General features: G+C 36.8%; 1 protein-coding gene across 1 annotated transcript; it reads left to right on the top strand.

Moving 5' to 3' along the window:
• Positions 1–14,414: 14,414 nt before the first annotated feature.
• On the top strand, positions 14,415–14,750 carry K441DRAFT_468014 (HET-domain-containing protein; the record flags this gene model as incomplete). The annotated part of the gene is made up of 1 exon (XM_067641834.1): positions 14,415–14,750. A coding segment is annotated over one exon (336 nt), but the record flags the coding sequence as incomplete, so codon positions are not given.
• Between the last annotated feature and the right edge of the window lie 1,270 nt (positions 14,751–16,020).

Below are 16,020 nucleotides of genomic sequence, written 5' to 3'. Positions count from 1 at the left end.
CCTTTGCGGATATTAAAAAGCTCTCTAAGATTACCTATAAGATTAATAAAATTAAGGCGGTGCGAAATATAATTAAGAAGAAGTGGGGAGAGGAACTTTTAGAAGGTCCCTATAAGCTCTTCTATACGTATTACATACTAAAAAGCATCCGTATCTTTATTAATTAGGTAAAAAGAAGTTAGATCTCTAGGAAAGATGCGTTAGAAATAATTAATAATGCAATACTAAGCCGCCTAGAACTCTTAAAGGTTGGGATCTTAAGGACCCTATACCTAATACCCTTAGACTTTCTTACCGCTTATAAATTCGGATTAGTAGTTAATAAGGAGTTAATTAAGAAATAAAAGCTTATTTATTATCCAAGCTAAGGCTATAAGCTTTTAGTGCTAGCCTTAACTATTAAAACTAAAGAGGAATCTATACCAGAGCTAGTTGCTCCGGCACCTCTATTGTTACCTTTTAAGGAGGTTAAAGGCTTAAATGTAAGAATACTGCGTAGCTCATTTCTATTTAGAGGTAAGGTACCTAAAGCATAAGGAGAAGACTCCGAATCTAATAAATCTACGTCTTTAGAGGATAACCTTGTCGCTAGCTCCCTATAGAAACGTAGGGCTAGGAAAGCTTCTAAGAAATCCCTAAGAAAGAAGCTAAAGATAGGACCTGCGGAGCCTCTGGCTTCTAGTAGAGCTAATAGGCGGAAGGGAAAAGCAATAATAATTATTAAAGGAGAGGTAATCGTTATAAAAGCACGGCCAAAGTGGAAAATGAAATGCTCGTGTTATTCTAAAACGCCAGCTAAATTAATTAAGGCCCTTAATTCCAAGAAAGAGCTAGAAGACGGTATCTTTTCTATCTTATACTAATTTATTGCGGCCTAGTAAGGAAATGGAACAGAAGTCCGCGCGTTATGCCGGATACATCTTTAGAAAATGGTAGGGTTATTAGGATTAGATGCTAGCGTTTCTTCTACTAATTTATATTTACGAATCCACTTAGTCTCTAAAAACTACGATACTGTTGACATTCTCTAGACGGCTAAAAGCTCCTATTTCTAGTTTAAAAAAAATAGTTGCTTAGAGTATGTAAATAATAACCTCGGAATTTACGCTTATTCTACTATACAGCCTAGCAATTATCTAGTAGACTGCGTAGGATTAAGAAAGCTTGTATTGGGCTTAAAAGGGGAACTTAAATAGGACCTGCTCAGAATCCACCACGCCGATTTATTTAAATGGTGGGAAGACGTTGGAATTCTAGGCATTTTCAAGGAAGAGTTTAATATATACGTATACCATTTACGAAAGACTGCTAGGGAAGAGAAAGATAGTATCCTCTGGACCATATATTATTCCTTACTATAATAGGTAGTTTATATAGATCTGGAGCACTATAGATACACTATGGCTTTACGCACTGATGATGCTACTTATTTTATTATATATTTAAGCTACGCGCTCCAGTTTCTTAATGGCTATCTTCCTAAAAAATAGAACTTGGAAATTGATCTTCTTTAGGTACGCGAAGGAGGGCCAAATTCTGGAGATAGCTGGCTTCATTCTTGTATTTCTTTGGTTAAGGAGGGGAGTTAGTTTTATACAGAACTCCTACCTAGAATACATCAGTATATACTAGAATAGGTAGATTTGCTTTAAGAGCGCGGAGAACTTAATAGTAGGGGGCGTATTAAGAATATGGAGATGGCCTAGACTAGGGCTAATACTAAGAGGTTCGAGCTTAACTAGATGCCTATTGCGTTAAAAACTAAAGAAGTATAGTTTATAAAAGCTACTGTTGCATAAGGAGCATCTTAAGCAACATTAAGCCGCTTAATTGTTACTTTAGACTTAATTACAATCCTACTAAATACTAGGAAATTAGAAATCCCTAGGCTTAAGAGCTAGTAGGAGGTTGTATAGATAAATCTAACTAGTCTTCCCCCGGTTTTAACTCCTACTAGCGAACCTATTACTGGTATTTCTCTATATAAATTCCCGGCCTATATACAACTGTAGGTAAAGAGTGCCCTTTTAAATGCTTTAGTTGGAAGACTTTTATAGGATAATCCTTAAGTAAGGGCAGAACAGCGGGTAATCCTAGATCCTACTTTAAATAATAAATACGAAGCATTTCGGGAAAGATATAGGGCGCGTATTGCTGAGGCTGTTTGTGACAGTTTTGAAGAGCTTAAGGAATTTAAATAAGAGGTATTTGGGGCGAGGTCTTACTTTTTGGTAAAAGAATAAGGCTATAGGCGTCCCGCAGATAACTTAGAATACCTTAAAGACCTAAGTTTAGATCTAGAAAATAAGGGTATAACTTTTAGCGCTCCTCCGTTAACCAAGCATAGTTCTAAAGGCTATACTAAAGGCAAGGATAGGGCTATTACGCCTTAAGGCGCTAGGACTACTGCTCTAAACCTTAGTCCTAATATCTTTAATAATAAAGTAGTGCCTATGGAGATTAACCGTAAACTAAAGGATCTAAGTAAGCCTAAGGGAGATAGCCTCTGGGATGCTACCCCTAAATAATTATTGAAAGTTATTAGTACCTTAAAAGACACTAATAAACCAGCAGCATTACACCGCCTAACGCCTTCACTAATTTTAGAAAGGGGTGCTGCTTTGGGAGAGCAGGTAATTAACTCTAGTATTCTACAATCTCCCTTATAGAAGAAAATACAAGCAGAAATGCATACTGTTAGAGAAAAAGTGTCTTTAAACCTCTAAGCTAGAGATATTAATACGCAGGATAATAGGAGTGCAGAACTTAAAGTAGAAGATGTAGTAGATGAAGATAATACGGAAGAAGCAGAGGCGATAATTGAGGAGGGAGTATAGGCAGCTTTCGATAAGTTGGAGGAGTATTAGGCGTTAGGGTGTCTTCTTTTTTAGGGCATCTATTACCCACTTCAGGAGATGTAAGGAAACGTTAGGGGACAACGTTTTAGGTAGGGGAGGTAATATAATAGTGTTGAATGCCCCTCAGTTATTTTAGTTCGTTTTCTTATTATATATATAAGACTTAGGGTTATATATATTTCAAAAGGAGCTTAGGTTTTAACCTTACCTTACCTTAATACAACTTCTCCTCTACCCTCTATTGATTAACGACTTCTCTAGTATAACTTAAGTTATTCCGTTCTTGTATTTACAATGCTTAATTAAGTATTATCTTTTAGTGTCAGGCTTTGCCCTTCCATACTGCCTATAACGACAGTAATATTAATCCAGTTATAAAGCCAAAGCTCCCTATATACCACTATATATATATTAAACAGCTTATTAGTAATAGGGCTTAGCGGAACATATAGGGTGCAAAAATATTATTAGAATAGCAACAACTTACCTTCCCTTTATAACCGCGACAATGACTAAAACCTCTTTCTCTTCCTTATATCTAGTGTGTTCTAAATGCATTGTATATTTAGGCTTCGCAAGCTTAATGGGCTATATCTTATAGGCGATAGTACCTAAGTATTGCGCAGAGGAGACTGGCGCGGGGGTAGGCTTAAAGAGAGTCGCGGTTATACAGCGGATATGGTAGCAACTAATATAGCTTAACTAGTGGTAGTGGTAGATATAGTAGTATTAAACAGGGAGTTAATTAATAAAGTTTAACTCTGGCTCGGCGTCAAATTAACACTAGAAATCCTAAATATCGCATCTATACCCTATAAAGAAGGGTATAGTATATAATTATATTTAAGATTGGCCGCACGTAGCTCCTGCTATAGACTTTTAGATAATAGATCTGTGTGCTCCTATTCGTTTATATAGTTGTTAAGGTATTTATATATAGTAATTAGGTGGAATTAATATGCTATTTAATATAGCATAGTATATAGAACGGCAATAGTATAATATGTTGGAAATAGAGCAGATCTACCAATAGCTGTAAGTACTACTAATGTCTAAGCCTATATCTAAAGTCTCTCAAGGATATAATTCTTTTTGGCATCCAGATTTGCCCCCTTCTTATTATATATTTCACGTTTGGGCGTTTTTAACTAAAGGAAGTCATTACAGTGACTATAGCAGGAGCCTTTATTAGTATTGGCAGCAATTAAAGCGTTAGGCTCGGCAAAATACTTATATAGTGTTTCCTTAATACACTCATAATTGTTACATAGCTGGAAAAACTCATCTTTTATCTCTGTACGCTTCTGCTTGTCTTCCTTTTTACCTCCCCGCTTTAACTAGATGGTATCGCTAGCTAACGAGTCGTCCGAGTTTATAAAATTAACTAACGGTAATCAGAATCCGCGTGATGGTAATGGCTAAGAGGTAGAAGAGGGGTAGGATAATAGTGCGCAAGACTGTCGCTGTCGGCGAGAATTTAAACGGTATACTGCCTTCGGCTTTAGCTATAGGAGTAGGTCTTATTTACTAAAGCACCAGTATTTAAACAAAAAGATTACTTTAGCCCTTCTACTATCGCGACTAGCTCGACCACCACGCTATAGAAGAAAAGAGAAATGTTATTTAGGCGCTGGTATTATATATATAACCACTCTACAGATATCCGGAAGATTAATACCAATCCCAATAGCCTCTGTGGCAAAAATAATTCAAATCTTAGAAGATTCTGCCAGTTTCCTAAACTTATCTAGTATTGACTTCTTGCTAAATAATGAGGTTGTTTAATGGAATACGGCCATAATTAAGCGGGTGATATTCTTAGTATATTAAGCTGGATATAGCTGCTATAGGTACTTAGACATACTTCTATACGCCTCTATAGCTTAGACTCTAGTATTAAAGAATATAATAGTCTTTGGAATCTTATACGGAGTAGCTAAGCGGCTCCCTCCCTAAAAGACGGCAGGATTAATATATATTTCAATAGTTAGAGGATTAATAGCCTTATTAAGAAGGAAGCGGAGCAAGGTATATTTAGCAATTATATTCTTTAGTATCTGGCCAAGACAAAAGATAAGCTCTCTGCGGGAAATAGAAGTCTGCTTAAGGTATATATTAGTGTTATTAAAGCCTAAGGACTTCTTTACCGTTTCTAACGTTTCCAAATTAAAAGTTGTAGAATAGGCAAACCACGGAACTAAGCTTCCAATTAGATTGCGTATATAGCGTAGCTGCGCATACTTAGGGCGAAACTTCTTACCCTATTGTATAATAAGATAAGCTTTATTAACAGCGACCAAGGCCAATCGCTTTTTAAACTCAGGGTCTTTAAGCAGATTTTGGAAAGATGGTATACTAGCAAGCTTAGGACTAATGAAGATATAAGTATATAGGCCGGCTCTTGCATTCTTAAGCGCTTTATCTATATCCTTAACGTCGGCGTTAAGGAGCAGCATATTACTACCAATCTAATTAACCTTTTAAACTTACTCTTTTGCAATCTCGTTTAGAGGAAGAAATATCAGCGATATAGTATTTTTATAAAGGATTGAAATTACTTGCATAATAAGGCTTTTACTAAAGCCGGTTTATGCAATAAGAATAATATCAATGCGATTATAGATCAGCCTCCGAATACAGGTTACCTACTTATTTTTTGCATGGAATTTATCGCCGTATAGCAGTGATATAGTACCCTAAATTGCGTTATCTCGTGCTTAAGTTATTATATTAGGCTTCTTCTTATCTTAGATTTTTCTCTAAGCTCTAGCTACTCGCATCTTTAGTATATCCTAATAGGCCAAGCTAGTAAAAAGTTGAGGTATATCCTAGCTGGCCAAGCTAGTAGAGAGTTAAGATATTTATAGATCTGTCCGCAGTGACTAAGGAGCTTTACTATCTGCTGCTAGTGACTAAGACGCCTTATCATCAGTGCGTTACTTTTTAAAGACGTTTACTGCACTAATAGTATTATCCACTACCTCGCTAGCAGTACGAGGATAGTTGCGTACTATACTGGGCGTATATCCAACTTTTAGCTTCCTTATTAAGGCCTTTAAGCGTTTCTTTATACTAAACGGCGGTATATAGCTTATTGGTAAACATAGAGTCGGTAGGGGGTTCGTAGGTTAATGTTTAGGTGGTGTAGGTAGCGGAGGAGCAATAAAGCAGGTAATAAGGCATAGAATTAATCTAGATACAATATATTAGCTATTTAGGTGTTTATCTACTATAAATATTAATATAGGAGGTCAAACGTTAAGGATTGGTGATGGTTGATGGCTCTAGCTGAATATTTACTGTTTATAGCGGTAATATTTAAGGCAAAACGTAGCGGTAACCACCAGGCCGTTTGTAATAATTTTGGTAGCGTTAAAATCGCCTTATAAAGCTCTAGAATATAACGTTAGCCAATTATCTATAAAGGCGTTAGTTTGTTATTAATTAATGGCAGTGGGGTTTTAGGCGGAGCTTTAAAGGGGAGACCTGCTTATTTAAGGCGAAATATAGTAGTAACCACCAGGCCGTTCGTAATAATTTTAGCAGCGTTAGAATCGCCTTATAAAGTTCTAGAACATAACGTTGGCCAATTATTTATAAAGGTGTTGGTTCGTTGTTAATTAATAGCTAAAAATTTAGTATAGCGCGCGAGTTTATATGAGAATCATATACAAATTGGCGCGAGGGACTAATAAATTTCCGAACCGTGTACCAGACGACAACAATATAAGATAATCAATCTGTTATATAAGCAGCTTATAATTGGCTGATCGTCTAGGACCGAGATAATACGCGAGAGCACGGGGCTCTCCTATAGAGGCCCCCGCGGTGGGGTTCCGTGACAGTTCTCGTCTAAATACTTTTATAGTACTTAAAGTTTATTTTAGGATATTTCGTATAGGGGTTTAAATCTAGGCTACTTTCCTTTTTTAAGTATAATCTTATAGTTATATGGTTGGTATTCCAGTAGCTTACTAGCTTCCTTTTATAAGAATATATCTAAGCGGTAATAATACTCTACTAGTACCTTTATGGTAGGGTTAGTATACTTCTTTAGTGCTAAGGCCTTTTTAATATCGGCCATTGTAATAGTAAAGATCGTATACTTAGGTTTCTTGGCAAGTTATGCTAGTAAGGCAGCTCCAATTATATAGATATCTAGGGTATTAAGCTTATTTAGATCGTTTATAGCTTCTTATATAGCTTCCTATTTAGCTTTAGGTTTAGTATTAAATATGGAGTTAGTATTAGATTTAGGTTCGGGTTCTTTAAGAATCCTTTTTATAGTAGAATACTAATCCTTCTAGTATTTTTATATATTAAGCTTAAGCTTTTACTTAGCTTAGGGTAGTGTGGTAGTTAGAATTAGTTTATAAGGTTTAGTAGAATTTTTGGATTCTTAATGGATATTAGTAGAAGTCTTATATCGGTAGAATTTGGTAGAATTCCTAGGCTAGTGGAATTGGGTAGACCCCTTAGGTATAGGGTAGATTTTAGTAAATTTTTTAAATTTTAGTTTTAGGTCTAAGCAGTAAGTTATAAGGCACTTCTACTTATAGCGGGAGGTGGTAAATAGAAGCTTAAGGTTGTCCTAATTAATAGTTACCTTATAAAGCTTTATTTAGGGTTACCTAAGAATTACTAGGTAACTTAAGGTAGTAATAAAAAGCCTAATCAATTCTTTATAGTTTAGGTATTAGAGTCTTAAGTATACTATATAGGTAATTTAGCCTAAGACTGTATGTTTACTATTAAATCTAAATATATTAATATACTAGTTAAGGGGGGTTAGGGTAAAACTATTATCTTATATAAAGATCTTATTAATAAATCTTATACTACTAGCTCCTATATTAATTAGGACTTAAGCACTAGCTTATTAACTATTTTACTAAAGATGGTAGTTAATGGTTATGCTATAGTCTTAAGAGTTAGAGTTTGTAACATCTAAAGCATTTAACGAGATCCTAAGGTAGAGCCGTTTTAGAGAGCGACTTAGCTCTAAAACCTTCCTTTTAGAGGTAATTAGGGCGGAGTTCTTATAGCGTATTAATTGTAGCTTTATTCTTATAAGTAGTACTTACTAAATACTAAATCGGAATTAGATAACAATTAGGGTTAGTAGGTAGAGCTTAACGGAAGCAATTAGTTACTTATGCTAGTTATCCTTTTATATAATTGGGACAGCGGTACACCACCTATGCTGGTTATTTAAATATTTATTTTAGGTAGGGGGATAGAGTAGCAACTTAAGATATAAGCGTCGCTTCCGCATTTAAAATAAAGGCTATATTTAATACGTTATTTATATTTAGTAGATCCTTTTAGGGCGTAAGGGAGGGTTTTAGCGTTAATATCTATAGCGCCTAGGTCCTTATGGGTTTTATATAGTTAGGGGGTAGAGTATTAAGGTATATATTTTAGGGTAAGGCGTAGTATATTGTTATATAGGCCGTTAATAATATTAGCGTAGGCAGTGAGGGTATTTAGCAGCTTAACTCCTATAAGGGAAGCCTTTAGTTTAGAGTTTAAGGATTCTACTAGGCAATTAATTAAGGCGGGTTCGTTCTATTTAGTCTCTTTAGTATAATAGTAGAATTTAGCAAAGTATAATAGGAAGCTCTTAGAGCCATATATTATCTTATTTAGTTTCCTTTATACTATTATAATTTAGTTAAGGTCTCTATAAAATACTTCTAGTATAGTAACTAGTTTGTCTATAGTACTTAGCTAAAATAGGTATATAGTTTCCACGGCGTCTCCTATTAGACGGCTTATAGTATAATATAGTTAACTATTAGGGGTAGGGTAGCGATTAATATTACCGTTTAGCTTGTTCTTAAGTTAGTTAAGGAAAAAGCGTAGTTTACTCCTTTTACCTAAATAGGCAGGAGGATTAGGGAGATATTTAGTTAGCTTTTTTATAGGGGCACTAATTAGCAAATTTAGGGTTAAAGAGCTAGTCCTAAACACGTCTCCTCTATCTAGTACTTATAGGTTAACACTAGTAGGAACGGGTAGGGGTAATAATATAATAGACGGTGGGTTATAGCGGATTTCTTTAATTTCTTTTCTTAGGGATCTAATTATCTCTTAGTGTTAAGCCTCTTATTAAGTAAGGGTATCTATAAAGGCCTATTACAGGCCCTTTATTTATTTGGTAAATATATTGCGTAAGTTAGTTATAGATATAGGGGCTTTTAGGTTGTTTTATATATTAGGCGGGGCGAGGTAGTATAGGTTTAATATAACGTAGTGTTACGGAGTAAGTATAAGCGACAATAATATATAACGAGTAGATATTATTAAGCTACGTATATAAACTGTATAATAAAGTTAAGACGTTATATAAGGAAAGAAGGTAGGAAAATAAGAAGAAAGGGTATATATTATAAACTTAGTTGCTTAGTTAATATATACATAGAGCAGAATAGGATTTAGATAGTAGTCCTAATAGAACTTAGTAGGATTTAGTAGAACTTAGTAGAACTTAGTAGAACTTAGTAGAACTTAGTAGAATATAGTAGAATGCGGTAAATTGCCGTTAGATTATTATAGATTACTATTAGATTGCCGTCTTATAGTCGGTCTTTGGTTACTAAGTTAGTAAAAACAGGTAGACGTGTATAAGATATTATAGGGGTATCCTATAACACCTACCTACATCCTTACCTTATATCTAAATCCTTACTAACCCCCTTAGGAGGATAGCCGGTTTAATTTTTCTACAATACCTTTAAAAAGAAGACTAACGCCTATACCTAATAGTAATATACTAGCGATATAACTGCAAAATACTTTAGGATCTAATATAGATAAAATCGCTAAATATATACTAGCAGAATCTAAGCCATCTTCTAAATCCTAAAATAATTAAATATCTATAAACGCTAGAGACTAGTTTAACTTATATACTTAGGTTTAAGAGAAGCTTAGTAAAGTTACTAGTATCCTACTAAATAACTACTAATATAAAAAGGCTAGATAAGCTAGTTAAGAAAATAGCTAACTTATAGAGTATTATTGATTTAATAAAGCCCTCCTATTGCCTCTTTAGTAAGAAGTATAAGTTATATGGCGAACGTATACGCCGAATAAATCTTAACGCCCTAGTTAAGAAATTACTACCTAATATTAGCGGTACTACTTAACAGCATTTTAACCGGTGGATTGCTGTAGTTAAGAACTAATTTAAGGTTAATAATGCTAACTATAACTGCGAGTAATATACACGTTAGGCTATTAAAGGTCTTATAAAAGAAAGGATAATTGCCTAACTAGTATATTAACGGTTAGGCACTAAGGATAAAGGTCCTTTACTATAGAATAAGTTTAAGATTATAGTCTAAGACTAGATTAGGAACCCTATAGTAAGACATTTTAATAATGCTATTATGCACTATATAGCTGTTATAAAGGAGAACTAGAGGTTTAGCGTTTTCTTAGCCTATATATATAGCTTAGAGGACCGCTTCTTATATACCCCTTTTATCAATCCTAAGCAGTAGGTAAACTTTTAGTTCTTATGCCTTTTAGCCTACTTATAAGGTGAGCTCTTCCGCTAAAACTTTATTAAATAGATAAGAACTGCTAAGGACCTCTTCGCTAAAATCTACTATATAGAGTAACTGCTTAATACTATAAAGCTTGCGGAATATTATATAGTTAGTAGTAGCAAACCCCTACGCTTAAAATGTAGTCGCAGTATAGGCTTTATAAAGTTAGGTATAGAAAATAGAACCTTAAAAAAGGTAACGCTTTCTTAAGTAAACTTCTAGGGTCCTAGTGTTAATATCTATAGCGTTAGGGTGCTTAAGCTAAGATAACTTAGTGGACGTTTATAGGGCTATTGTATTATATTAAGGAGCGTATTTTAGTATTAGGCGTAGTATATTATTATACTATTTATTAATAACGTTTACGCAGGCATTAAGGGCTCCTAGTAGGTCTACGCCTATTAGGGAGGTTTTTAGTTTAGGGCTTAGGTATTTAATAAGGCTGTTAATTAATACGGAGTTATTTTAGCCTATTTCCCTTACGTAACGGTTAAATTTAGAAAAGTATATTAGGAAACTCTTTATTCTTTAAGCTAACGTAGTTTATAAGCGAGCTGGCTATATAAGCGAGCTGGCCACCTTAAAACTCACCAAAAATTGGAAAAATCGCACTTTAATATCTTAACAACCACTTAATAATAATTAATGCAAATTTAATAGCGGCCTATTAATGCAATAGCTAACTTATATAGAAAGAATTGGAAATCTTATATAAGCGGAAGTAGGTTAAATAGAAAAAGTGAGGCAATTCCGCCCCTACTTTTATATTTAACCTACTTCCGCTTATATAAGATTTCCAATACTTTCTATATAAGTTAGTTATTACATTGATAGGCCGCTATTAAATTTGCATTAATTATTATTAAGTGGTTATTAAGATATTAAAGTGCGATTTTTCTAATTTTTGGTAAGTTTTAAGGTGGCTAGCTCGCTTATATAGCCAGCTCGCTTATAAACTACGTTATATAGTTTATCTTTCTCTAAGTAGTAGCTTAGTGGTTTAGGTTACTATATATAGCTTTAAGAAATATAACTAGGCTTTATACTAAGTTTAGCTAAAGAGGTTTAATAAGGTTAACTACCTCTCCTTTTAGTTAAATTAGGGCGTAACAGAGTTAATTAGCTTTAGTTAAGTATTAGTTAGTATTACTAGTTAGCTTATTCTTAAGCTAGCTTAAAAATAATTAGAGCTCTTATTATTTGCTAATAAATATTAAAGGGTTTAATAGTTGTTTAGATTATTACGGTACGGTAGTCGGTTTAGGTTAAATAACTACTATAGGTTTAGGACTTACGTTCCGCGTATTTATCTCTAGAGATAGCGTTTGGTTTTAGGGTCCTAATATAGGCATCTTAAGGGTGCGGACTTCTTCTTAGAGGTTCTTAATTAATTATTGGTATCGTGCTTCTTATTTAGCTTATTATTAAGCTAAAGTAGCTTAGTTTTATACAAGGGCGTTTATAAAGGACTTCTATATCTCTACTAATTATTTTTAAAGTATAGATATAATACCGGCGGCTATTATAGGGATTTTAGGGTTGTTTTATATTTTAGAGGGTAATATATAGGTTTAACGTAATATAGTATTGCGGAGTAAGTATAAGCGACAGTAATATATAGCAAGGTAGATATTATTAAGCTATATATATAAACTATATAAAGAAGTTAAAACGTTATATAAAAAAAGAAGGTAGGAAAATAAAAAGAAAGGGTATATATTATAGATTTAGTTACTTAGTTAATACGTATATAGAGTAGAATAGGATTTAGGTGGTAGTCCTAGCAGAACTTAGCAGGATTTGGTAAAACTTAGTAGAATATAGTAGAATGCGGTAGATTGCCGTCTTGTGGTCAGTCTCTAGTTGCTAAGTTAGTAGAAATGTAAGGGTACTTTTGGTCCCTTACTCGGCTACATCCTAGGAGCTCTTAGGGGCTGCCAAGGCTAGCCTTCGGCTAGGCCTTGGCCACCCCTTATAAGCTTCTCGGGCCTACAGCCTCCTTCCTCCCCCATCGGTTCGTCTCAGTACGAGGCTATTGCCTACTCTTTACCATATCGTCCTCTTCCATCGACTTCCTATGTGACTCATGCTCGGCTTGCCTGCTCCCTACCGTACACCCTGGCAATACTGCCTTACAAGAAACAGGTAGATATGTATAAGGTGTTACTGTTAGCATATACTATATATAAGGTATAGATATACAACCTATACTATAGAGTTAACGGCAGATAGTATCCCTTAGCCCATCAGCGTCCAACGAGTAAGTAGTCCGTGCGCGAACACTAGTTTCAAAACAACGCGTGCACCTACCTACCACAATATAAAATACAGTTCTGCAGGAAAGATAAGTGCTAGTAACTTTATATCGAGCGACTTAACTCCTAAAACCAGGCGCGTATATTAAATTACTACAAACTAAGGCCCTATACCCCCTAGTGTAGGCGTTAAATCCAGTACGATTGATTGGCTAGTTCTTATCGATAACCGTTAGACGCGAATTGACGGGCCAAGGGATAAAGGCTAGGTTAGGTAGATCTAGTTTACGCTTAATATATATATATACTTTTTATATAAAACCTTTTTAATACCTACTTATATTATCTTAAACTATTATAGCTAGGGCTATATAAGGTTAGTATATACTATAGGTATACGGCTCTAGATTTACGTACGCCTTTTATCTATAGTAATTGCTATAGCACGTGCTTTGTTTACTATAAGCATATACCTTATATATACGTTCTCTATAACTTACCTAATATTACCTAGCCAGAGTTAGGGTTAGGGATTAGGCCTATATACTTTAATTAGTATATACTTACTATAGTAGTACCTAAAGCCGCTAGGGTTAGTAGTACCGGCCACCTATATATTATTAAAGTCTATAATTATAAAATTGCTTATAGTAAGTATAGGCAGAGCGTATACTAAAGCAAAATTAAAATATTACAGTTACTTTAGCTAGATATTAGTATATATAGCGCTTATATATAGGCTATATAGTATATGCTTATAGTATATACTATAGTGTTATAAAGTAGTTCTAGTCCAACCGCTGTTATTATAAATATATAACGCGTATACACGAGCCATGTTTTAATGACTTAGCTCGCCTATTTTACGCAGTAGCTAGTAAAATGCATATACTCCATATATACAATCTACGTGTTATACAATATTCACAATTTATTAAATAGCTACTGTGAATTTTTATTTAAAAAAAAAACTTTTATTTTGTATATGCGCTACATATACAGAAGCTCAGCGGGGTTAGAAGCGGGGTGAAGCTGGGCAAGGTCAGAAAGGTTGTGACCCCGCCGAGTTTTTCCGCGAGCTGTAAGCCCGTAAAAGTGTAACCCCACCGACCTTTTTCCGGCGCTCCATCGGTGGCCCCGCTCTACGGCGAAGAAAAAAGCGGCCGAAATTGACCCGTGCGTTAACACAAAAATTTAACTATTTACAAATAAACCAACTTTTATAGCTTCCTATGGCTCGTATTAAGTCCTGCAAGTCTCACGCACGCTATTTTACGCCTCCACTTGCTATATGATTGTAGGAGGGTAAATGACAAAGTATTAGATAGGTATCAAATTTGGTATTGTGCACGTGCCAATTTCGGCCGCTTTTTTCTTCGCCGTAGAGCCCCGTTCAGCTTTCGCCGACCCCCATCGGTGACCCCGTTCAACTTTTCCGTGACCCCTACGAGCTGCACCCCGGGTCTGAGTCAATTGAGATAACTGTAAAGTGCTTTAGACCCCAACCGCCCGCAATGAGGCTCAGAGATTTGCTGGATATCTTTCAGACAGACAGCTCAGACGCGAAGACGGCGAGTGCATCATCACGGACAATCACAAGGGTCTCACAGGTAACGACATCAACACCGCTGACCGGATCAACACTTTTGCCAACGGACACGGAGACAATCGGATCGCAAATAGATCTTTCGAGATTCCACTATTCCCCAATTCGTCGGCATGACCTCGGAAGCCGAGACTGCGAGATACGATTGCTCACTATTCATCCTGGACGCTGGAATGATGAAATAAAATGCAGTCTCCATGTTGTCAATCTCTTCAATTGCCGGGCATACGAAGCACTCTCTTACGCCTGGGGAGATCCTCTGCCAACGTACGACATATTGTTAAATGAGAAGGCGTTTTCGGTTGCCAGGAATCTAGGTCGAGCATTACACTCTCTGCGATCAACAACAGAGCCTCGCACTCTGTGGATTGACGCAATATGTATTGACCAGAACGATCTTGGGGAACGAGGAAGCCAGGTTATGATCATGCGCAACATATTCAGTCGCGCCCATAGGGTGGTCGTTTGGCTGGGCGGCCATGATGAACCCGCCGACCACTTGCCCCAAGGACTGCTTTGGGAGTGGATGCGGAGGGAAAAGCCGCTTGAGGTGCCCAGGCCGCCTGCCGGAACCCGCCAGACCACTCTTGAAGCAAAGGCTTGCATATTGCGCGCTCAGTCGTTTGAAAGAGAAGGACGAGTGATTCACGATCTCTCAGAACTTTTAGTCGAGATTCCTTTGAGAGAGCGTATTGCCATCTATCGTCTTCTAGCAAGGCCCTTCTTTCGACGCCTTCGGATCTTGCAAGAGGTGGCTGTTGCCACGGAAGTAGTCGCCATGGTTGGAACTGAGAGGTTCAACTGGAACAGCCTGATTACTGCAGCGACGTATATGAGGATTGGCGGCAGATATGGAGGCTATGCAGGCATAGTTGGGACCATACAGCAGCGAGTAATGCGAGCCAAACCAGAGCCTCCAAAGTTGATGTTGACATCAGTGCACACATGGGATGCAATGCACGGTGCGACGCTCACCAAACAAAAATACGTTGGGACAACTAGGATCTTTGAGCTCATGGAATACGCTCACGAATTCGAAATCAGCGACGAGCGAGACCGAGTCGTTGCTCTCATCGGCATATCCAAGGAGCGCGACGTGCTAGACTTCCGCCTCGACTATTCGCAGACGCTAGATGAGTTCTTTGCCAACTTCATGCGGAAATACGTGCAAGCTCATCAACGCGAAGGATGGGATCCAATCCGGTACAACTCGATATGGAATGTCATGCAAATGCTTCCTCGTGATGCTAAGGGCATCGCCTGGAAATCGGGGTGCATTTCCCACTTCAATCACAGGGTTGAGGAGCACTTGAACCTTTCCATGTGGCGAAACCGCTACTTCTACCCAGACATTGCTCTCTCCCCAGCGGACTGTTCAGACCCGGGCTGCCGACGGGAGCACTACAAGCCTCTGGAGCCGTCCAGGTATCGCCGCTCGAAGCAAAAGGATTTGGACAAGATGCTGTTGACCTGGGATGGTCTCAAGATGGTCAAGTTGCCCAGTCAAGTCATCAAGCAAATCACTGGTATTGGCTCCCGGTTTCCGATTCGGCGCAAGCCTCTAGAGATCGACGCGGCTTTAATGAAGGAAGCGCCGCGTGGCATTCTATATGAGACGAGGAAGTACTGGGGAACCTGGAGACAAATCCGCCATCCCCTCAGACGTCGCAGATTGGACAAACATTTGAAAAGGCGACTGCTTGAGCTCGATCTCGATGACATGACGTACTGCTAGTTACAAGTAG

Source organism: Cenococcum geophilum, assembly GCF_001692895.1.
Source record: "Cenococcum geophilum 1.58 unplaced genomic scaffold K441scaffold_18, whole genome shotgun sequence".
NCBI classification, from domain to species: Eukaryota; Fungi; Ascomycota; class Dothideomycetes; order Gloniales; family Gloniaceae; genus Cenococcum; species Cenococcum geophilum.
This window is presented reverse-complemented; position numbering and strand designations above follow the sequence as displayed.